Source organism: Sitophilus oryzae, unplaced genomic scaffold (assembly GCF_002938485.1).
Source record: "Sitophilus oryzae breed Bouriz unplaced genomic scaffold, Soryzae_2.0 scaffold_296_pilon_pilon, whole genome shotgun sequence".
Classification (NCBI taxonomy): Eukaryota; Metazoa; Arthropoda; class Insecta; order Coleoptera; family Curculionidae; genus Sitophilus; species Sitophilus oryzae.
In genome coordinates, this window is record NW_022146858.1 from 164,324 (window position 1) to 189,781 (window position 25,458).

The 25,458-nt window shown below is 34.6% G+C and overlaps 2 protein-coding genes and 1 long non-coding RNA gene across 4 annotated transcripts in view; 1 reads left to right on the forward strand and 2 right to left on the reverse strand.

The window, feature by feature from the left end:
- Window positions 1-13,411, reverse strand: part of LOC115884509 (protein FAM184A) — a 117,853-nt gene extending 104,442 nt beyond the window's left edge. The window contains exon 1 of the mRNA XM_030903112.1: window positions 13,223-13,411. Within this exon, the coding sequence (XP_030758972.1) occupies window positions 13,223-13,275 (53 nt within the window). The 5' untranslated portion in view covers window positions 13,276-13,411. The remainder of the gene's footprint in view (window positions 1-13,222) is intronic.
- Window positions 1-25,458, forward strand: part of LOC115884511 — a 101,775-nt gene that overhangs the window by 70,826 nt on the left and 5,491 nt on the right. For both annotated transcript variants that reach the window (XM_030903114.1, XM_030903113.1), the window contains exon 4: window positions 9,166-9,384. In XM_030903114.1, the coding sequence (XP_030758974.1) occupies window positions 9,166-9,384 (219 nt within the window). The remainder of the gene's footprint in view (window positions 1-9,165; window positions 9,385-25,458) is intronic.
- On the reverse strand, window positions 5,229-6,064 carry LOC115884512. The gene is made up of 3 exons (XR_004050570.1): window positions 5,909-6,064; window positions 5,358-5,572; window positions 5,229-5,300 (listed from the first exon to the last, which is right to left on the reverse strand). It is a non-coding gene; the product is annotated as an uncharacterized LOC115884512 (long non-coding RNA).

Consider the following 25,458-nt stretch of genomic DNA (forward strand, 5'->3'; position numbering starts at 1 on the left):
AATCTGGTCCTTCTACACCATGTGTGTAATGGCGTTTTACCAGAATCTGCTCACAGATCTGAAGTATATCTCTTTACTTCGAAAATTTGTTTGCTGCAGTGCTTTCTGGGGCTCGAAGAGAACGTTCCAAGTTTCAACCCCCTAGTTAACAGGGCTCGAGTTATGACGCTCAGTTTTAATACATCGATTTATGACACTAATTCTATTATTTTTAATTGTGTTTTCTAGATATTGTGAATGATCGTAAACTAAAAAGTATAAAGTGTAATTGAAACCACTAATTGCGAGATTTTGAGTGAAGCTTTATACCTTTTAGTTTACGATCATTCATAATGTCTAAAAAACACAATTAAAATTAATAGGATATCCTAGCAACAGCTTTCGGTAGTCAGTTGTATCCGTAGAGAGCCTAATCACAGTTTAAAGAATACATAGCAGTTGGCCCACCTAAGGAATTCTATTGTTATTTTGACTTCAAAGGCGGCCCGTGACCCTTCGAGGTGACAAAAAATTTGTACGTTTACCGGGTGCAGCGGAAGTGCTATTTTATCAGTCAGAACGCTGACCGTAAACGAGGGATCAACTAAAAATACTAAGGAATTTTAATATAGCAAGTAGAAAAATAAAAATATTATGGTGAATACATTAATATTAAAATATTAGATATATTATTCTATCCTAATTCTTTGGAATATGGAATTGTCAATAGGGGTAATTATTATTAATAATTATTATGGAAACACCATATGAAAAATGTATACTAAATAAATATAATAAGTTAATTTATATATATATATATATATATATATATATATATATATATATATATATATATATATATATATATATATATATATATATATATATATATATATATATATATATATATATATATATATATATATATATATATATATATATATATATATATATATATATATATATATATATATATATATATATATATATATATATATATATATAGATATAGATTTATTAAACCGCTTTATACGAGCCCAAAAACTACGTTGCTTCATTGGGCTCAGACCCGATTTCGACATTTCAGGCCCGGGGTCGGGTCTGAGTACGATTTCAGTGGTTATTGTCTATAACGGTTTCCCCACTTCCCTGACCAAATTTCAGCTGGGCCTGAAAAATGGTTTTATGTTTTTTATATACGATTGGGGGTACACCGGTATTGTCACGGGCGGCGCCACCTTCGACATTAGTATAAGTGTATAAGCCGATTTACGTTGAATCGATGTATTCAGACCCAAGAACCGGCAACACGGTAAAGCAAACTATTAAAGGGAAACGAAGATATAGCCGTGTTATATTTGGTAGAAAACAAAATGCTCATACTCTAATTAGAATATTAAGAAATTCAGATGAAAAAAATGAAAATAAGTATTCTTTTAAAATTATTCCTACTAGTTTCATTTAAAAATATCAATAATTTACGGTCTAATCTTTAATCTTTTTTTTGAATTGCTGTCATCACCGGATTTGTAGAAGTAACTAAATTTTATTGTCGAAACCGGTCGTTCGGCTAATAAATATTAGAAACAAAATTATTTGGATCGGCGGGTTAAAAATTGTACGAGTACCTAAAATTTATTTCGATGCTATGATTTCGTTGTAGAAGTACCTAATTTTTTTTTCATCTAAATCGATCAGCGATCGTCGCGTCGCGCGTCGTGTCAAAGAATTGCAGGAGTAACTACAAAATTATTTCGATGCTGTGATTTCGCTGTAGAAGTAGGTACCTAAAATTTTTTCGTCTAAATCGATCGTCGTGTCAAAAAAATGTACGAGTACCTAGAAATTTATTTCCATACTATGACTTCGTTGTATTTAAACATTATTTTCATTTAAATCGATCGTCGTATACCGGGTGCGTCTCAAAAGTGGCTCACCCCTACAACTTTTTTTATTTTGTCAGATAAAAAACGAGTTTTGGTATGTTAGTATATAACATAAATTAAGATTGATTGACGTATTCAATTGTTTTTGGTCACTTCCTGTTTCACCGGAAATGACTACAACTTGATTTTTAAATGGCACCCCCGGTATGTTTTTACATTATTCGATAGAAAATCACACTGAATAGAATGGCATATCATAAATATGTCAATTTTTGACATTTTCACATATGATTTATTTGTAACATGCGATTCATAATGACAATTTGACTCGAGTACCAAATTGTGGTATCAAATTATTCGGAGAAAAATGCTTTTTCCAAATATGCTAACGAGCCACCTTTGTTCCGTTTGAAAAAATTGAGATATGATTAAAAATTCGATTTTGATATCTTATAACGGGCCCGGACAAGACACGAAAATCATTAGACTATCAAATCTATTTTTCCAAGTTTCCTTGATTAAAAATTAGTGTTTTTAACACATCCATGGCACTCTATAATAGATAGAAATTTAAAATACTATTTTTTAAGCGAAAATGTCAAAAGTTGACATATGATATATTATTCTATTCAGAGTGTCATTTTCTATCGAATAATGTAAAAACATACCGGGGGTGTCATTTAATAATCAAAAGTTGTAGTCATTCCCGGTGAAAATGGAAGTGACCAAAAACAATTGAATACGTCAATCAATTCCAATTTATGTCATATACTAACATACCAAATCTCGTTTTTTTATCCAAAAAAAATAAATAAAAAAGATATAGCGGTGGACCACTTTTGAGATGCATCCGCCAATAGAATTACTGGAAATCTATTCAAGGTCGTTACGCCGTTACGCCGATACGCCGTTTTTAGGATAGTGTAGATGCACCCTCAATAGAATGACATATCATAATATGTCAATTTTTTTACATTTTTGCATATGGTTTATTTGAAATTGTAACATGCGCTTCATAATGACAATTTGACTCAAAATACCATGTGTGTGGTACCAAATTATTCGTAAAAAATGCTTTTTCCAAATATGCTAACGAGCCTCCCTTGTTCCGTTTGGAAAAATTGAGATATGATTAAAAATACGATTTGGGCATCTTATAAGAACGGGCCCGGACAAGACACAAAAATCATTAGATTATCAAATCTATTTTTCCAAGGCTCCTTGATTAAAAATTAGTGTTTTTAACACAGCCATGGCACTCTAGATTGAAATTTAAAATACAATTTTTTTAAAGCGAGAATGTCAAAAGTTGACATATGATGTCATTCGATTCAGAGTTTCATTTTTTATCAAATAATGCAAAAACATACCGGGGGTGTCATTTAAAAATCAAAAGTTGTAGTCATTTCTGGTGAAACAGGAAGTGACCAAAAACAATTGAATACGTCAATAATTCCTAATTTATGTTATATACTTACATACCAAATCTCGTTTTTTTATCTAAAAAAAAATTAAAAAGTTATAGCGGTGAGCCACTTTTGAGACGCACCCGGTATAAAATGACAGCAATATTCATTTTATGCCACCGCTGACGCCGTTTTTTTTTCGATATGGTAGTTAATCAGTACAATAATTAATTTTATTACATTACTACGTTCACTAAGATCTAAAATAGTAATACTGTGGTAATACGTTGTATATTCAGTTTTCGGTTGGATGCTATCTACCAACACCATATAAATATGACAAACACGTTCTATGGTTGCATCTCTATAATATGTTCTATCTTCTATCTATGTTTACTTACTATGTATTCGAAAACTTAATTTGAGTAAAATATATGGTAGTATAATATTATTAATATTAATATTCATTAATCGCAATATGAATGAGAATAGTGCTTTCTTTTAATCACAATTCTAATAAATTGAACTTGAAAGTATGTTTCCCAGAAAAGTAGGTGGTTCCCAGACTATACAAATAGGGAATTCCCAAAAGTTCATGCTTTTAAACTTACACTTTTTTTTACTGCTTTACTGCTATATGAATTTTATTTAAATATAAATGATTACATTACACCTTTAAACATTTTGTTTACAGTTTCATCCAAACTCAACTCGCGAGATTAGACTTTAAATTATTTATATTTTGTGACGGGGATTCGTTACAATTATTTTGTTGGGTGTCGAACCATAAACTTTATGATAAAACTCGAAGAATTTCAACAAAACACTTTTATGAAACTTTACGTTTCCGTGACAAATCAAATCATATGTTTTTTCTACCTACTGTCCCTCGATCTTTTTTATAATGGACTCGTCCAAGCGGTCCGAGAGGGGCCCTATATCTGTTACAATTTTTAAATAAAACTTGTAGAAACAATCTTAAAGAATACTTACTACCTATTTTGATTTTTTTCGTCTGAATCTCTTAATATTCTAAATGAATACACTTTACTTATTAGATAAGTATACACATGGCATATATATGATTCCAAAAAACGGCGTCAAATTACCTTTGAAATGACAAACGTCAATGTCGGAATCGATCGTCGTGTCAAAAAATTGTACGAATATCTAAAAATTTATTTCGATGCTATGATTTCGTTGTAGAAGTAGCTAAACTTTTTTTTCTTTTAAAGTATAAAGATAATAAACGGGGTTCCATCATCACTTAGTAAACACTTACAAAATCTACTAAACGAAATTGATAATGCATTGTAACTTGATTATGCTTATTACAAAGAAATTTAATTTTTAAAGAAATTTCAGATAAAAACGCTTTCGTACAGATGCATTTATAAGACAGAATATATCTAATACTAACAATAAGTACAATAATATTCATTATAGCAGAAATTCACCGTCTTTACTTCTGCACTGTCATCAATTGCCGTTTCAAAAGGTCCGTTCGTCTAATTCTAATATAAATATTTGAGAATTAAAAGCGGCAACGTCGTGGGTCTGGCGAAAACGAATAAACCTCTATTTTTTATATAAATGGGACAAATTAAACGGTCCAGCATCAGGGCCTGAAGGCATCGCTCGAACATTTTTCGTCCGATATACCCCGGGTCTGACGGCCTACTTAACGTACCGGTCTGACTCAGTCGATTTAATAAATATATATATATATATATATATATATATATATATATATATATATATATATATATATATATATATATATATATATATATATATTTTTATTATATATATTATATATTATATTTATTAAATCGACTGAGTCAGACCCGGTACGTTTAAGATAGGCCGTCAGACCCGGGGTATATCGGACGAAAAATGTTCAAGCGATGCCTTCAGGCCCTGCTGCTGGACCGTTTAATTTGTCCCATTTGTATATAATTTTTGGACGCTATTAAGGATATCTTCCTTTTTACGTGGAAACCCACGTTTGGCAAGTTCCACTATCCATCTAAGGAAATAATCAAATTTTATAAAAATCAAGAAAGCCCTTACATGAGCTTCTTACTCGACCAGCACATATTCCTCTTTTGCTGTAAGTATCGGAGGCGGCCCACATGTATCTTTGTGTCCCGGGTTTTTCATTTTAAATTCAATGGTAGATTTTGGCACGCCATATTTTTTTGCAGCTGCCCTTAGTGAGAGTTTGCCAGTTTTTACATCCTGCACTGCAGGCTCAACAAGATCGGAATCATATACAGATCTTTTAGGCATTATGTTAACCTACAAAACAAGCGTGTTAGTTATTGGACATAATCTTTATTTAGTTATTGGACAGGCGTCCAATAACTGCTTTGGGGTACTTATATGCCAACGTTTCTTGTGTTATAAGATTTAGCAGAAAACGGGCATTTTTAGGTAATGTAAGACCTAATGATTTTAGGAAAAGTAGTAATTGGACAGGTGTCTAATAACTGAAAAAAAATTGGTTATCAAGTTTAGTTATTGGACACCCCCCAAATCTAACTTTACTCTTTCGTGAAATGCGTTTTAAGCATGCAAAAACATGTGAAAAATGATATTTGCTCTGTGTATACTTAGTGAAACGTCATTACATACCTTATTTTACACTTAGCACCTCACTTGTCACGAAAACGGGTTCTTAACGATATCGTAAGAAAAATTCCGGTATTCGACACAATCAACAGCTGATGTAAATTTTCCCGCCAAAACAAATTTTAAAGATGGCGCATTATGCGCAGCCGCCACATAAATGTTTTTAATGCCATCTATGCGAAATCGAAGAAAATAGATCAAAAAGAAATCTTATTTTTGTTTTGTAAAATATATAAATATAAATATATATATATATATATATATATATATATATATATATATATATATATATATATATATATATATATATATATATATATATATATATATATATATATATATATATATATAGCATATATATATATATATATATATATATATATATATATATATATATATATATATATATATATATATATATATATATATATATATATATATATATATATATATATATATATATATATATATATATATATAATTTGCATATTTCTTCAAATTATATATAGCATGTTTTGCTGTATAGATGTTTGCATTTTACTTTAATTACTATCTACCCGGAAAGCCCAAATTTTATCGCAAGATAATAAAAGTACCTTTGCATACAACTTGTGTTGCCATTGTCAATTTTTTTGGATTTTTTTCTAAATTTTATGATTATCATGAACAGTAATTATGACTGTTAGTAGTTAATTGTGTAATAAATTTCACTGTTCGATAAAATTTAGTAAAAACTGAAAAAAAATTGACAATGGCAAGACAAGTTGTATCCAAGTACTTTTTATTACCTTTTGATAAAAAGGTAGATAATTCAGGTTAAATGCAAACAGCTAAAAAGCAAAACATGCTATAACTTAAGAAATATGCAAATATAATTTATTACAGTATTTACTACTAATTGAAGAGCACACGGGAAAAATAATGAAAGTGCCAAAAAGGGGGGGGGCTACACCTTTAGGTACCTAAATAAACGGGATATCCGTATCGGCAAACATAGAAACAGGCATTTAAAAATGGGAAAAACGACATAGACTCGGATATAAAAGTCCATGCGTAATTTGAATTAAAAAAAACGGTTTCCTGAAATTTATCATTTCTGGATACTCATCGTTTTTCCCATGTGCTCGTCAATTGTTATATTTACTGTTACATAAAATTTAGTAAAAACCTTAAAAAACTTGTCAATAGCAGAACAAGTTGTATGCGCGTATTTTTATTACCTGACGATAAAATTTGGATTTTCCAGGTAAGTAGTTAAAGTTAAATACAAACATTTAAAAAGTAAAACATGCTATTTAAAAAAATGCAAATATCTTAAAAAATAATTTAATATGCACTTTGCAAACCGGTAAATACTGCAAAATCCAAAACATAATAGTAAAGTATCTACTACTACTTTAAAATATCTACTAAAATAATAAACTAATTGTTAAAAGTAAATATTTTGTGCATATTTCGAGTAAAATCTTTTCTCAATTTATATGTATATTTTTATAACAATTTATTCATAGTTAGGTTTCCATAATTATAATATACTTAATATGTCTAATACTTTAATTATTATATACTTAATATCCTATACTACATAAACACATAGCTTCCTTCCTCTTCTGGGCACCTAAAAAACGATATAGGTATTGTCTGTCATTCTACTTTCACAACCATCCACTACACAAATATTTCAAGTAGACATTTTATTCATAATTCGAACAAAACAACTAAAACACTATCTTTGGTTCACCCTATGCGTCGGACCGAAAACAAAACTAAAATAAACTTGGAACGCTGGGTACACGTCGAGCAACGGATGTAGACTGACCCAAGTCTACAAAATAGGCGGAAAGCGGCGGGAGGAATTTTGATACGGGCGAAGAGTGGGTCAACTGATATATTTATATTCTTTAAACTGTGGCCTAATATTTAGCTTATACAAAAAAAGCTTCTGTTTCCGATACGCTTCAAACCAAAAAATATATGGAAGGAAAGGATATGGAACGGAAGGGAAACGGTACGGATAGTGTGTATTGTCCTTAATGCTTCCGTTCCGTATCAGTTCCATACTTTTTATTGTACAATTTATATCATTACGAAAGTTTTATTTTAAAAATTTGTATCTTTTGAAAAAGGTAATAGATTTAATTAAGAGGTGAAAGAGTAAATAAATATCAGCAAAATGTTAACAGAGCCGGTACAAATGTAAGAACTTGACAACGCTGTTTCCAATACGCTTCAGTCCGTCCGCCAAAAAAATGTATGGAAGGAAAGGATATGGAACGGAAGGGAAACGGAACGGATAGTGTGCATTGTCCTATTCATTTACATGATATAATATTTTATGTAATCGGAAGGGAAACGGAAGGTAGCTGATATGGAAGGTGTAGTGAGAATCAACCTTAAGAAAGAAAACTATGTGTATAAACATACATCGTCAGCCAACTTAATTTGCAAAAGGTGGCAATATGCCTTGGAAGTTTCCTAAAACGGCTAGGGTATGTCGGATTTACACAGGCGCAAATGGTATTACATGATGTCGACTTGTAGGAATTTTCGGGATCAGGATCCCGTTTTGAAATACCGGGATAAGAAGTTATAATCTAGGTTTGGTTTGGTTTGGACTGGGTTACACTTTGCACTAAAAGCGATTCTAAAAAGAACAATTTTCGACTGCCAGGTCTGCTAGTAAGAAAATTAAGCTTGAAGTATCACAACACAATACACGTAAATCAAAAACTAGTAATATAAAACTAAAGTGTCAAAACAAATCAAAATGTCAGAAAATAAATAAATAAATGTGGAAACTCAACATTTTTTACAGCAGAGCTACCACCTGAATCGGCAACGAGAAATTAAAATTCTAGTCAGTAAGCCCGGCGCCGCGCCTGCGCGAATATATATATATATATATATATATATATATATATATATATATATATATATATATATATATATATATATATATATATATATATATATATATATATATATATATATATATATATATATATATATATATATATATATATATATATATATATATATATATATATATATATTTAATAATCGCGCCCTCGATGACTTAACTAAAAGTTTATTTGGTATCGCTTATATGGATACACATTTTAAAATCACAAATTCGATAAAAACTGTTAGGCTAAAAGCTGTATCGTGTGAACAGGCTATTAAATATTTTTATTATGATGAAAAAAACTGTGTTATTTTTTTCTGTTTCATATATTTTATTCACTTTGAAATGCTTTCAGGCAGTCAAACGTTTATTGATAATGAAACCCAGGAAGTGATCGAGATCGTATGTTTTGAAAACGATCAACAAATTGAGGAACAAAAGGTCGACGATCATATGGAATTAGAATCGTTTACCGACAATGCAATCGAAAATAGTTATTTAAAGAATCAAGAGCCGCCTGTTATTGTAGTTGACGGTATAAACGAATTGAATGTGGATGGTGAAGTCAAGAAAGGTAAACCATACTTATTTATTTATTTAGATCCATTAAATGGATATGTATTCATATACTTGAAACTAAAGAAACTCAATTATTTTTGGAAAATACATATGTAATTTTAAATATCAGCAAACACAAATACCATATGATCGAAAAAAAACGGCGTAACGAAAAAAATGATAATTTTGGCGAGACCAAACCCGAGATGGTCATTTACTTGGCTCGTACTCTTGGTTTCTTAATGGCGTTTACTGTTAGTTGGTCCTAAGAAAGTTGTAATTTATTTTTATATTGAGCAAAAATTGGTGTAGTTTAAAATTTGAGAAAACTTTTTTTTTGAAAATAAATTTGTGAGTCTGGAAACGTTCTAACATGTTTTAATATTTTTATAATTAGTGTTAAGTTTTGTATGTATGTATGTATGTATGTATATGTTAAGTTTTGATAATAATTTTTAGATCAATTTTTAATAAATGACGTCTAGAAATTGACCGCGTCAAAATTATCATCGATTGTCATTCCCCAACCCTCTTTGACGCCGTTTATGTCTTTCGATTATAATCTTCTTTATAATGGAAAATAAATTTCTTGCAGTTTTTAGGTATATAATAAAATTATATAAGAGTTTCTTGCCTTGAACTGCTAATATAGAAATTAATTCCAGGCTGTGTTCGTCATAATGTGGCAGTGGCAGCTCGTGGGTATAAAATCAGGTGAAGAATTTATTTTCATAAATTAAAAATTTTTTTAGATGCATTCACCATTTTGTCAACATTTTTTAAAATATTAATTGAAAAATTTTTTTGCATTCACCATTTTGTCAACATTTTTTTTGTTATTATTTATACACTAATACCTTAATATAACCTAATATTTTCGTTTTAGTTTGGGCTAAAACATATTAAGTAAAAAGAGATAAAACCAATTTTCGATAAACACATTATTTTGCATTCCAGTGAAAATATAATTAAATTTAAATTAACTATAATAAACATTATATACAGTGTCCACCATAAAGTTGCATCCATATGGACGTTTTTTTTTTATATTAGAGTGTTAAAAAATCTTTTTGTGCCAAATACTTCTGCTTTGAAAACAACTTAAAATGTAGCAAGTCAAAATTGACAGCTAACAGCAAATACAACATATTTAAAAGAAATTTTTAAAAATTGGTTAAATTATTATTATTTTAAAAAAGGTGACTAACAAAATTATGTTTCAACTTTGACTTGGTGCATTTTAAGTTGTTTTTAAAGCAGAATTGATTGCCACAAAAAGATTTTTTTAACTCTAATACCAAAAAAACCGTCCATATGAATCCAACTTTATGGCGAACACTGTAATTATTGAATGGCTTTCCCGAAAAACGTTGTAACCGACATATTTTTCAAAATAGAGATTTCAGTGAAATAATTTTGTAATTTTCATAGGTATAACGTTTTTTCCTCGGTTTTTTCACTGAAATTTCGATATTGAAAAAAATGTTGGTTACAACCCAGAAGCCATTCAAATATTATTCAATTATTACATTAATTATTATTAAATTAATGTTTACTAAGCAATATATTAACCAAAATAAATTTGACTTATTTTATATTACTAACCTTACTAATTTTTGTAAATCAGCTCAATTTTTCTGTTCTTTATTAATGCAAACTTATCAGTAATATCGTCGTTTAATTAACTAATTATATTCACACACATTAAAGTCTATTTAAACGAACATTTCATTAAAATTAAGCTTATAGAGTCTAGCGTTTTTTTCTAAAGCATCGGCTATTATATTTTGATTTTTTTTAAATTTCTTAGCATTAACTGACATTTTAAATGTTCTGCAGAATCCCCGTGTTTATGCAAAAATCCTGTTATATTTACGAAATCAGTGAACCTTTCTTTATTCCAAATGCCATGTTTATTAGAAAATAGTAAACACAACCAGACCAACAACTAATACATAGCCAATTAAAATCAGAAAACCAGGAAGACTTAAATTTAATATTATAAGATTTACCACTTTTTCTTTTTTGCAATTTATGGTTAAAGTTTCAGTTGGTCGCCCTTGAGATAAAACATCCCTCTTGTCCACCGTCTGAAGGGAGTTTCCAATAAATTGCACACCAAGTCATTAATTGGGTTCATTTTTTACACATACACACACACACACAAAACAGTTTTAAAACACAACAACAAAACAAACAGCAAAAATTAACAAGTTAAATAAACAAAAACCATTAACAAACAACAATAAATAATCATCAACAACTTTACAGTCTTTACACGGTTAATTACTCGCGGATGTAGTCGAATATTAGCATAAATGCATAAATTATGCGCCACGCCATCCACCGCTACGCATTTCCTGAACAACTAAGTTGAAGGAAGAAGGAAAACGAAGAGAACTGCCCAAAAACTCATTCACATCAGTCACCGATAATAAATTTCGGGGCGGGGGGATTTACCGAATCTGCCGCTAGGCTGATTTCACGTTACCATGGAAACCGTGCAGTCGCTTGGCTCAGGAATGCAAACATTTTCACTTGCACTTCTGGCTTGTAGGCGCGTGCGGGCCTATAATGCTACTTTTTCAGCCGGAATTAACGGTGTGGTGGACCTATTATGCAGAGGTACGCCCAGAAAATAACTTATAAAAAATTACCATTTTATTTAAATACATGTAAATATATTAAACTAAATTAATATTTTAAGCAGTAAAGTTTTTTCTTTAATTTGAGTATTTTTTCGGTGAAGTGCTCCTTCACCTACTGCGCCTGACGAGCCGCCACTGTAATGTGGATCAACCTGCTCTAAGTACCGGTTTCGGGGCCCTACCCCATCATCAGGTGAGCTTGGGTCGTTTCCAAAAAATGACGAGCACAGCGCAGAGTATGTAAATACGACTTGTCTTACCGCTACTTTACGACAAGTCGTATTTACATACTCTGCACTGTGCTCGTCATTTTGTGGAAACGACCCAAGCTCACCTGATGATGGGGTAGGGCCCCGAAACCGGTAGTAAGAGCAGGTTGATCCACATTATGACGAACACAGCGTGGAATTAATTTAAACCAAACCAAATCTTCTTTATTAGTTTATCGTATAATACCTGAGCATGTTTCGTCAATAAATTTTGATATCATTGCGATGGAACAAGAAAGAACATGTAAATGTGGATCTAAAATACTAATAGTTTTATCTAGAATACTCGTAGTTGTTATAGATAATTATTTTATTATCTAGTTATCACATTGGCCAACCTACGTCAAATTAAATCCGAAAAAAAACTTTAGTAAATAATTTAATATCAATTCAATATTTAAATATTGCATTAGAAATAAGCTGTAATCTGCAAATAAAAACATATACGTATAAACACAATATCAGTATGTTAGATTAATTAAAATATGATTCTCTGTGGCGGGTTCATCTCTTCAAAAAAGTCCAATAGGTATATCGCCACCAATAAGTTACAAAATAACATAGTTATTTTTTGTAAACACTGCTGCGTTAATCCAAAGGAGACCAGCATTATTTAAGCATTTTTGGTCCGTTAGACACAAATTTGTTTATTAGCGAATCACTGCTGACAAGCTGGTCTTCGTTGGATTAACGCATCAGTGTTTACAAAAAATGACTATTTTATTTTGTAGATTTTTCTGACAAATACCCATGGACTTTTTTTAAAATACGATAGAGATTATCAAAAAAAGTCTATATTTAAGACAAGAGCACATCTTCAAATCATCATTAATAATCATATTTTATTATATTTTTATTAACTTAACATTATTTTCGCTTTCTCAAGTCGATTTACAATACATCCACATCCATTACATCTACAAAAAAATCTACTTACTCTTTAAAATTTCCCACAATTGGAAACAGCCACATGCTTGAAACTGTAAACATTACACCTTTCTCAGTTCAAATAAAAACGCGATATCCCCATCATGTCAATACTTTGCCACTTTTATAATAAAGCAAAATTCGCTAAATCATTTTATATAAAAGTTTCAGCTAGATTTGCATATAATTTATAAACTATAGTTTCCCCGTATTATATCTAATTCACTTTAACGCAAAAGGAATATTGAAATAGGCAATAGAAATAATTTTAATTGCCAGCTTTTAAGCTACTGACATTTTCAAAGTATCAGCATGCGTCTTATCCAGACAGAAATATCCACCAACTTTAACCTTTGAGTGCTAATAGAAATAGTTCATAGACAGTCTAATTCCAAGAATAAAAAGGAAATACAAACATATAGTCTTGGATTCCAATAGAAGAATGTTGTACCTACAATGTACTGTATACTTATTATTTACTATCATTTTTAATTATAAATATATGGCAATTTACTAGCTGTAGCAAAGAATATTTTCAGAATAATAAGGTATATTTTTCTAGAATTTCATGACAGTGATATTTTTTTTTGAAAAACTTCGATATGTAGGTTCTATAATGCTCTATAAATAGATAAAGCAAGATCTTGAAAACAGAGAGATTGGTTTAATAGAGCAGGAATATTTTCAAAAAACTACATTGCAGGAAGCATTTCATGTAACAATTGGGAAAACAACGTTATTAGGGTAATTAGACCTCGCTGAATACAAATCTGCCTGTTGCCAAAGCAAATTTCGCTTTGACCGGAAGTCCAGAATCCAAGATGGCGGCCAAACACTATATTTTTGTACATCTCCATTGTCCGATAACTAAAAATAGTGATTTAAACGTCTCTTGTTTTTTTTTCGAATACCAAACACATTGCAATTCTTAGAATTTACTCACCTGAAGTTTGGAAAGCATAAGTTCATTGATTTTCGTGCATCCGTTATCCGACGATACGATGATGGTACGATATTAATTTTATTGGTTGATTTTAAAGACTTCGATTGGTTAACCGTTTCTAACCAATCAAAGTCTTTCAATTCAACCAATAAAATTAATATCGCATCATCGGACAACGGATGCATGAAAATCAAGCTTTAGGCGACGAAATTGAGAAAACGAATATTTTAGAGATCAAATATTGTTTAATATTAAAAAAAAATGACAAAAAAATAAAAAACAGTAACATATTATTGTCAAGAAAAATGGCGCATCCGCCAGAAATTAAAAATGTATTACTGGTTGCCTGCACAACCGCAACGTATCCGCCAGAAATTAAAAGACTTTTTCAGGCGCCATCTTTTAGTCAAGTCGAGAAGTAAGGGAATCAGACAATAGAATTGTCTGGTATGAAGAAGTACGCTTTCCGAGAATTGGGGAAATTTCGAGAAGCAGTCAATAGAGTATATAAGCCGGAGCCATCGACAACTGAGACAGTTTTTGAAATTTGAATATACCGCGTGGAAATTGAAAATCGGACAATTTGGTGAAGGAATCTTATAAATAGTTAGTTTGTTGTGTGTTATAAGTTAGTAATTGTGTATAAAGTGAGAAAATAAATTCGTTAAGTATTTTATCGTGAGTTTAAATTAGTGGACCCACGGAATCCGTAACAATTGGTGTCGGAAGTGCGATTCAAGAGGATTTTAAAAAGAAATTAAGTGGATTGGAAGATTTTTAGACCGAATTAGAGTATTTTTATGGTTGGTACAAGGGAGCAAGCGAAGAAAATGGAGGAAGTAAGCAAATTATTGGGCGATTTTATGGAAAATATGAGAAGAGAGAAGGCAGAAGTACAAGAAAGGCTACGTAAAGAACGAGAAGAAGAGCGAGCCCGATTAGAAAGAGAGAAAGAAGAGGAACAATGCCACCTTTTGAAAATACTTATGGAAAATCAAGAAAAAAATCTTAGAAGGTTTAGAAGCGCGTCAAAAGAAAGAAAAACAAGAAGAACAGGACCGGCTTGAGAAAATTTTCGGAGATTTGAAATTCCAACAACAACAAGATAAACAGGAAGAACAGGACCGGCTTGAAAAAATTTTCCAAGATTTGAAAATTCAACGACAACAAGACAAAGAAGAAGAACAGGACCGGCTTGAGAAAATTTTAGGCAATTTAGAAATCGTCAGAAGAATGAATGGAGGAAATTTTAGAAGATATAGAAACGCGCCGCCAGAAAGAAAGACAAGAAGATCAGGACCGTCTTAAGAAAACTTTGGAAAATCAGGAATTTCGACTACAGAAGAATTTTGAAGACCTGGAAAAACGGCAGGAAAATCAACTTCAAGAAACCGTAGAAGATCTTGAGGAACGCCTTCAGCAGAAGATAGAAAGATTGGAGATGGACCTACAGAAGACCAAGGCACAAGTAAGAACACCTGGCGTTCATGGAACTGCGAACCTCAAGGCCCCGACCTACGATGGACAAACCACCTGGACGATGTACCACCGCCAGTTTGAAGCAGCGGCTGCTGCCAATGGATGGACTGACCAGGAGAAAGCAGCGGCACTTGTCATCGCGCTGCGTGGCCCTGCCCTGGAACTCCTGCAAACTATTCCTGCAGCCCAACAGCAGGAATATCAAACTTTGGTCGCTGCACTGGACAGAAGATATGGCGACCAACATCGACGCCAACTTTACCAGGCACAGATCAAGACACGCCTGCAGAGGTCCGGAGAGAGTCTGCAGGAATTTGAAGCAGACTTACGTCGGCTGGTACACCTGGCATATCCAGAAGCACCGGAAGGATTTAGGGAGGAACTCGCTGCTCAGTGCTTTATCAGCGGACTGAGGGACAACGAATTACAGAGGGCGCTGCAAATATCCCGATTTTCTACCAGCAGCGAAGCACTGGTCAGGGCGCTGGAAATCGAAGCTGCATTTAGCGCCATCCCTAGACCGAAAATAAGATCGGTAACGGTTGAGGAACAGCCCGGAAGTTCTCACATACGTTTGGAGGAGATGTTTAGTAAACTATGTGAGTTACTAGTGAACAAGAGTAGCAACAACACCCAGACAGAGAGCTATAGAAGATCACAGGACATAAGGTGCTTTAGATGTGGCAGGAATGGCCACATAAACGGGATTGCCGCGTTCAAATGCGATCCCGTTCACCATCCAGAGAACGTAGGCACCAGGAAAACTAAAATCAGTCAATACTAAGGGGCGAGTATTGACTGGGGAGAACAGAGCCCCCAGGATTTTTTCCATTAGAAGTCTAGGAAGAACCGCTGACAGTTTGGTGATCGACGGGAAAGTCAATGGAAAGGGAATCCGAATGACAGTGGACACTGGCGCTATGGTATCGTTGGTGCGGGCTAACTCAGTGCAAGGATTGAAGCTGATGCCTCTGAGAAGAAGAGTGTGTTTACGTACAGTTACGGGGGAAATGGCCGTTGTACGGGGAGAGGCTATCGTCGAACTGAAGTTAGGAAATTTGAAGTTCCAGCATAGCGTTTTAGTGGCAGATATTGAAGATGACTTCATCTTGGGCATGGATGTGATTCGTCAACATGGATTTTCGTTCGATCACCAGAGAAATATCCTGAATATCGGAAATGAAGAGTTTATGTTATCTCCAGACGAGGGACCAGGAAGAATGGATGTAAGATCAGCGGAAACTGTGGTGATACCTGGTAATACCGAGAAGATCGTATTCGGTAAAGTGGAGAAAATCGCTGGGTGCTGTGTTGGACTGGTACAAAGTAGCGACAAGAAACAAGATAGGTACTTAGTAGGAAAATCATTGGTGAACACCGACAAGAATGTACCGATCAGAATTGCGAATGTTTTCCCGAATTGTGTCAAGATCCAAAAAGGTGACAAGATAGCCATCTGCGAACCTGTAAGAAGTGTTACCCGATGTGATGAAGTGTCGTCAGCTGTTACACAAAAGGCATCCCAAGAAACACTAAAACATCTAGAGCAGCCATGGGATCACCTAACATCTGAGGAGAAACAGAAGGCTAAGGAGTTCCTGCTAAAGCATGGCAGTATTTTGAGAAAGAACAACAGTGGAAGAACGGATTTTGTGAAGCACCGGATTAATACTGGTCATGCTCAGCCGATTCGACAACGTCCTAGAAGAGTTCCCCTTTCCAAACAACAAGAAATGGAGACAATGGTAGATAAGATGTTAGAAGAGGGAGTAATCGAAGAATCATCAAGTCCATGGTCATCTCCCGTTGTTTTGTTGACGAAGAAAGATGGTAGTACACGATTCTGCGTGGACTATAGGAAGCTCAATGACGTCACTAAGAAAGATAGCTACCCACTGCCACGTATAGATGATACATTAACAACTCTGGCAGGTTCGTGCTGGTTCTCCACTCTCGACTTAAAGAGTGGATACTGGCAAGTTGGTCTGGACGAGGACGATAAAGAAAAGACGGCTTTTTCTACAGGAAACGGACTATACCAATTCAAGGTCATGCCGTTTGGATTATGCAATGCTCCAGCCACTTTCGAACGTCTCATGGAGGTGGTGTTAAGAGGATTAACTTGGAAAACGTGCTTGGTTTACCTCGACGATGTATTGGTTATGGGAAGAACTTTTGAGGAGCATTTGCGAAATTTAGAAGAAGTCTTTGGCCGCATACGGAATGCTCACCTGTACTTGAACCCGAAGAAGTGTAGCTTATTCCAGCGACAAGTGGAATTCTTGGGTCATGTAGTCTCGGCAGACGGAATTTACACCGACCAGAAGAAAATCGCTGCGATCAAGGATTGGCCTAAACCTCGCGACAAACATGAACTTAGAAGTTTTCTGGGTTTATGCACCTATTACAGAAGATTTGTCAAGGGATTTGCCAATATAGCTGCACCCTTACATAGACTTACAGGTGATGAAGTCGGCTACGAATGGAACACCGATTGTGATGTAGCCTTTGGAAGACTTAAGGCGGCTTTATGTTCAAGTCCTATTCTAGCCTACCCGCAACAACAAGGGAGGTATATCCTGGATACCGACGCCAGCAATATCGGCATAGGTGCAGTGCTATCACAAGTGCAAGATGGCGAAGAACGAGTGATAGAATATTACAGTCGAGTTCTATCCAAACCAGAAAGGAATTACTGCGTTACCCGGAAGGAGCTGCTAGCAATTGTGAAGGCAGTTGATCATTTTCATAAATATCTGTACGGCCAAGAATTTTTAATTAGGACAGATCATGCGGCTCTCAAGTGGCTTATGGAGATGAAACAACCTGAAGGTCAAATAGCACGATGGCTCGAGAAGCTCCAACAGTATCACTTTACCATCCAACATCGTGCTGGAAAAATGCATGGTAACGCAGACGGTTTATCCAGAAGACCCTGTCAAACCGATTGTAAGCACTGCTGTAAAACGGAACAACGTGAAGGCACTGTCATGATAAGGAGTTTAAACTTGGAACCGATGAACAGTGGACGACGACACAATTGAGGAAAGATCAAATGGAAGATCCAGACATCGGAGCAATACTACGGCTCAAGGAAGGTAACGGCGAGAGACCACCGTGGCAGGATATTGCGGACAGAGGGCTCGTTTTCAAAGCTCTCTGGGCTCAGTGGAATTCACTGGTTATTGAGAATGGATTGTTAAAGCGCACATGGGAAAGTGCGGATGGCAGCACAGTAACAACTCAGTTACTGGTACCAAGGAAGAAAGTTACCCAGGTATTGGAAGAAATTCACGGTGGTAAAACTGGAGCCCATCTTGGGGTAAACAAGACCTTGAGCAAGCTGAGAGATCGCTTTTACTGGGTGGATTATTGCGAAGATGTCAAGAAATGGTGTCGACAATGTAAAATTTGTGCAGCCAGCCAAGGACCAAGCACTCGATCTAGGGGAAAAATGAAACAATATAACGTTGGACTGCCATTCGAAAGAATCGCTGTTGACATTGCAGGCCCATTCCCTGAAACGCACAAGGGCAACAAGTACGTTTTAGTGGCGATGGATTATTTCAGTAAATGGCCAGAAGTTTTTGCCATTCCAAACCAAGAAGCATCGACTGTAGCTGAAGTATTAGTCAATAATGTCTTCAGTAGATTTGGAATTCCTTTAGAGCTTCACACTGACCAAGGAAGGAACTTCGAGTCAAGACTGTTCCAGAAGATGTGTGATCTGCTTGGTATTCACAAGACTAGGACAACAGCTTTACATCCGCAGTCTGATGGGATGGTCGAGAGATTCAATAAGACCATTGAAGAACATCTCTCGAAAATGGTGGATGAACATCAAAGAGATTGGGATCAGCATATACCACTATTCCTAATGGCATATAGAAGTGCAGTTCACAACACCACCGGACTTTCACCATCGAAGATTTTATTTGGTCGAGAATTACGGTTGCCTTGTGACTTGGTGTTCGGATCACCAGACGACAGCACCACGAACGTAGAGGACTACGCGGATGAACTGAAGGAAAGGTTATTGGGAATTCATAAGGCCGTGAGAAGTAAGATTACGCTAGCCAGTGACCGGATGAAAGCTCGTTACGACCTCAGAGCTAATTCTACGGGATTTCAACAGGACGATATGGTATGGTTATATAACCCACAGCGCAAGAAAGGGAGGTCCCCAAAGTTAACTCCAGCATGGGAAGGTCCTTATACAGTCATCAAGAGGATAAATGATGTTGTGTACCGGATTCAACGCAGCCCTAGAAGTAAGATGAAAGTAGTTCATCTGGATCGATTGAAGAGATATCAGACAGGAAACCTTGATCGGGACGATCAAATTTGAGAAGGGGGCAATGTCAAGAAAAATGGCGCATCCGCCAGAAATTAAAAATGTATTACTGGTTGCCTGCACAACCGCAACGTATCCGCCAGAAATTAAAAGACTTTTTCAGGCGCCATCTTTTAGTCAAGTCGAGAAGTAAGGGAATCAGACAATAGAATTGTCTGGTATGAAGAAGTACGCTTTCCGAGGAATTGGGGAAATTTCGAGAAGCAGTCAATAGAGTATATAAGCCGGAGCCATCGACAACTGAGACAGTTTTTGAAATTTGAATATACCGCGTGGAAATTGAAAATCGGACAATTTGGTGAAGGAATCTTATAAATAGTTAGTTTGTTGTGTGTTATAAGTTAGTAATTGTGTATAAAGTGAGAAAATAAATTCGTTAAGTATTTTATCGTGAGTTTAAATTAGTGGACCCACGGAATCCGTAACATTATTATGTTTAGCTTATGCAAGGTTCAAACATTGTTTAGTGTGGTGACACAACTTGGTGCAATTCAACCCGTTCTTTTTCCTATGCACATTGTTGTCAGTTACAAGTTTACGAGATCGTGTTTGCTGATGCACAGATTAAGCCAGTCCGATATGTTTTGGTGTCAGCTTTTTACCTCCACTTACAGCATAGACTATGTCTTGGCCTATAGATAGCTCAACGTTTTTGGCTGACTGACGTAATTGCACAGACTGTAAGTTCTCGTCGCCTTCTTCTTCACTGCTGGAATTTTCGTCTTGGTCGTCGAAGGCGTCATCAAGAACTTCGTCTCCACCTATCAGTACGCTCAGGAACAACTGAAGATTTTCCGGTATTATTTCAACAGCCTCTTCTTGAGAAATATGAAGTCCTGAGTGACCCGGCAAATACTGCAGCTCCCCTCTAAGCAGCAGTGCAGCGTGAACAAGAGTTCGAAAGTCATTATTGATCACTTGCCTGATCACTTGCCATCACGTCGTCGTCGATGTCTTCCAAGCGTGTGCGGTTCATGGAAGCCGGAGAAACGGCCCCGGTGCTTCCCTATACGTTGAGATCAAGCTTTTTAATTAATAATTCATCGCAAGTAATATGAATCTAGGTTGTTGTTTATATGTGATCTGTTAAAAATATTTTTCGTTTTTTTTATTAAATTTATCGAATCGCTTCCCCTTGTATAAATTTCTCCGCACGCCACTGATATCTTCTAAAGCAACATCTGCAACTACGAAAACTTCCGGGGAATAAGAAGAGTTTGTCTTTCTGTGATATCCTTGTGTAAGGGCTGGAAGAAGAGGAACGAGTCTTTAATTATGTCTTGCAATTTCTCTTTAAAACTTTACAAGCGGGATTCAAATGACTTCGGTATGTCAATGTTGATCATTGTCGCCAAGTGAACGTATCTACGCCAGACAACTAAGAGTTTGAAAACATGACCCAGTGAGGCTGAAACTTTAAGCTCTTTGCAAATTTGGATTATAGGTAAATTACTACTGTTACCACACTCCTTTATCTGCAACTGCACTTTTTTCTGAATCCTCTCTATAGCCCACACTATACACAGGCTATGGTCTTTTACCTCTGATGCTATCAGGTACGGCATACAATTGATACGATCAAACAATTCATGGTCATAATTAGCAAGCTGCCTTATAGTCTCATTCATTGGATTTGACATCACCTGCCTTAGTGTCTCGTTTCTCTCGCTTTGGCAGAAAATACACTTGTTAATGTCCACACGGTTAGTCTGAGCCCTGGTGGCGTATCGCGATGACGACGACGACGGCGACGGTTTGGTGAGTTCGGTCTCATCACATCCTGCATCAAACGGGGGTGCCGATTTGTTCCGCAGCCTTTCCAATCTGCAAGGATTGGCAAAGTTTGAGTAGCATTCGCGGTGGTACTTAAATTTCTCTTCACTATTCACTGTCAAAATTTGTTCGATCCTCAAAATAGTGGCAGCAAAATCAGGATCATGAAGTTCTTTCCGCTAGCCAGCATACTTCAGAAGGGTCTCTTTGCCATGATCCGTCAGGTTTGATAATTTCTCTTTCGAGCTCTTCTCTTCTAGCAAATTATGCATAGGAGGTGATTGTACGTTTCAGCTGTGTCAGCTAAAGAGCACATCGCTGACGCCATTTCCTGCGAAAACGGTATTATACTAGAAATAAAAATACTAAAAGTGACTACTTCGAGGTAAGGTGGTGTAAAAAGGTCCCCATTTTACAACTTTTGTGTAAACCCCAGTACAAACTTAGCCAATTGCTTGTGACACAGCGCAGCTATGGCGTTAGTTTGGTTTGCGCCAGATAGATGGCGTTACTTGTAACGATTTTTTACTTCCGAATTAAATAAAAAGAATTCTTGAGAGAGCACACCCAACCACTAAAAAATATCCATATTTTACATTTTAAATCAAAAATACTTCTAAACTAAGAACCTACCCAGTTTTGGCGGCCATTTTGGGCGCCATTTTTAAACCTATGCTCTGCAAACTTAAGATGAGTAAATTCTAAGCTTTGGAAGCTGTTCCGCATAAAAAATAAACCCTAAGCATACTTTTAAAATACTATTTTAAGTCAACGGACAATGGAGATATACGGAAAAATAGTTTTTGGTCGCTATCTTGGATTCTGGACTTCTGGTCCAAATTTAGCTTTGGTAACAGGCAGATTCGAATTCAGCAGGGTCGAATAACCTTAAAAACATTGTTTTCCCAATTGTTACATGAAATGCTTCTTGCACTTTAGAGAAAAGGAATTTTTTAAAATATTCCTGGTCTGTAATATCTTTCAGACTTTGCAGAAGGCATAGGTAACTTCCGTAATTTAATGGGTAGCATCAGTTTTCCACAAATACACGAAACCTACACTTTACCGCCGAAAATCTGGCTGCCAATGCCTTCTTTGCGGTGGCCACACGATGGTCATACTATTTAGATAAACAGACCGAATCGTACCAACTATAGACCGAAACCGGTACCACAACCTATTCATAACCAGCCTGGCGACTTACTATCATTTGCACGGAAATCTGCGAGCCTTTCTAGATGTACGTTTAGATGGGTTTGGAGCTCCATTGAAGCACAGTTTAAAAAACTATCAATTATGCCTACTAAAAAGTGTAATATTATGTACGAATATTTTACTCAGGTACAAAAAATTCCATATGAAGCGGGTAATTTTCGCCAAAAATTGCCCGCTAAAATCGAAAATTATCCGGCGAAAATTTCCTGCAGAATTCTAAGTGACAATGACACATTTGTCACTTAGACCAAAGAATATCTTAATACCCTAGAAGTCTCGTCTCGCATCAAAATCTGACCTGTCGATGGGGCCTCGCTTTAGCGAGCGAGGCCCCAACTTCGTGGGGCCTCGCTATTTTGCTCGGAATTGAACGAATAGACGCGCGGCGTTGTCTTGTTTTGTGTGTACTTTCTTGAATAGAAATTATAATTTTAAATTAATTATAAATTTAATTAAATTTTCACCGTTCTACCATCATCCCCTATTTTCTAATAGGGGTTGTATTCTTGTTACCATCTCCGAAACGGCTTAGCCGATTTTGATGACGTTTTATGTATATTGAGTAGGTCTGAAAATAGTTTGTTATCTATTTTTTATACCCTTAAGTGATAAGGGTAGCCCACCCCCATTTTTTTTATTTTTTGAAGAAAAAATATTTTAATTTTTTTTATTTGGCATTAAAAAATACAAACAACCCTAAATTTTCACCGTTCTACCATCATCCCCTATTTTTTAATAGGGGTTGCTTTTTTAAGTTTTTTGTTACCATCTCCGAAACGGCTTGACCGATTTTGATGAAATTTTATATGTATATTCAGTACGTCTAAGAATAGGTTGTTATCTATTTTTTATACCCTTATGTGGTTAGGGTAGCCGAGAGGGTAGCCCACCCTCATTTTTTATTTTTTGAAAAGAAAAAAATGTTTTTATTTTTTAGTTGGCATTAAAAAATACAAATAACCCTAAATTTTCACCGTTCCATCATCATCCCCTATTTTTTTAATAGGGTTGTTTTTTAATTTTTGTTACCATCTGAAACGGCTAGACCGATTTTGATAAAATTTTATATGTATATTCAGTAGGTCTGGTTTGGTTTGGTTTGGTCACAACCTATTCCCAGGTTATCTATTTTTTATACCCCTAAGTGATAAGAGTGGTCCACCCCAACTTTTTTTTATTTTTTTTTTCAACAATTACAAATTTTACAAATTTTCATATTCCTTCAACAGAATTGTTTCAGAACGTTCACCCCTCATTTCACACCCTGAGAGGGCGAATTTCCAAAAAGGGCTACTTAGTGCTAAATTACGTTACATAAGGAACGTCTGTGCAGAATTTCATACTTCTAAAACCGATTGTAACAAACTTTTGTACAAATTTTCATCCCTTATTTCTAGGGGATGAATGTCAAAAATTAGCTTCTGGATACTCACTTTCGTCACTTAAGGAAACTCTGTACAAAATTTCATACTCCTAGAACTAACATTTTTTGTACAAAATTTCACCCCCCAGTTTCACTACCCTTAGGCTATACATTTCCAAAAATCGCTTATCAATGTTCAAATGCGCCACATCTGTGCAAAAGTTCATACTCCTAGTAGGTACAGATTTTTTTGGTATAATTACACCCCATTATCTAATTACACCCCCTTATGGGTCGAATTTTAAAAAATTACTTAGTAGTGCTCATCTTAGAGAACGAATTAATATTCTCCGTATTTACTCCAGTTTCCTAATACTAGCACAGATAACACATAATCATACTAGTTAATTTTTTATTGGAATAGAAGTATTTTTTATTAGAAGGTACAAAAAAATTAAAAATCTAACATTTTATTTTCATAGCTACGTTTCTATAGCCTTAGGATGCCTCATGTACTAACGAATACGAAATATATAATCAATACATATTTCTTTAAATATCGAGAAATAAAATATGTTTTGGCAACACCGTACGAAATATCGCCGCGCGTAGTCCTCAAAATTTAAAATATTAGCATTTTCAGGCTTCGATTATGTTCAAAAGCGCTACCGTGTGACAAATCACTAAAGCTTCCACACGAGATTTCTTAAAACTATAATATTCTTTGCTTAGACGTAAATTATTTTATATTGTATATTGTATTCTAAAAATGTCTCGATTTGGAAACTATTCGTGTGATATATATATATATATATATATATATATATATATATATATATATATATATATATATATATATATATATATATATATATATATATATATATATATATATATATAAGTGTAATTGAAGAAAAAGTTGCCGAAAGTAAGCCGAAAAACACTATAATTAATTACCAGTATGTATGGAAACAGTATATTGACTTTATAAAAGATAGAAACTACATTTTGGATGCGAACATCTCAATCGCGGCACTGGCCAATTTTTGACCGATTTGGCATTTAATATGTAAAGGAAAAACAGCCAAAACTATAAGGATTTTACGGTAAAAACTATTT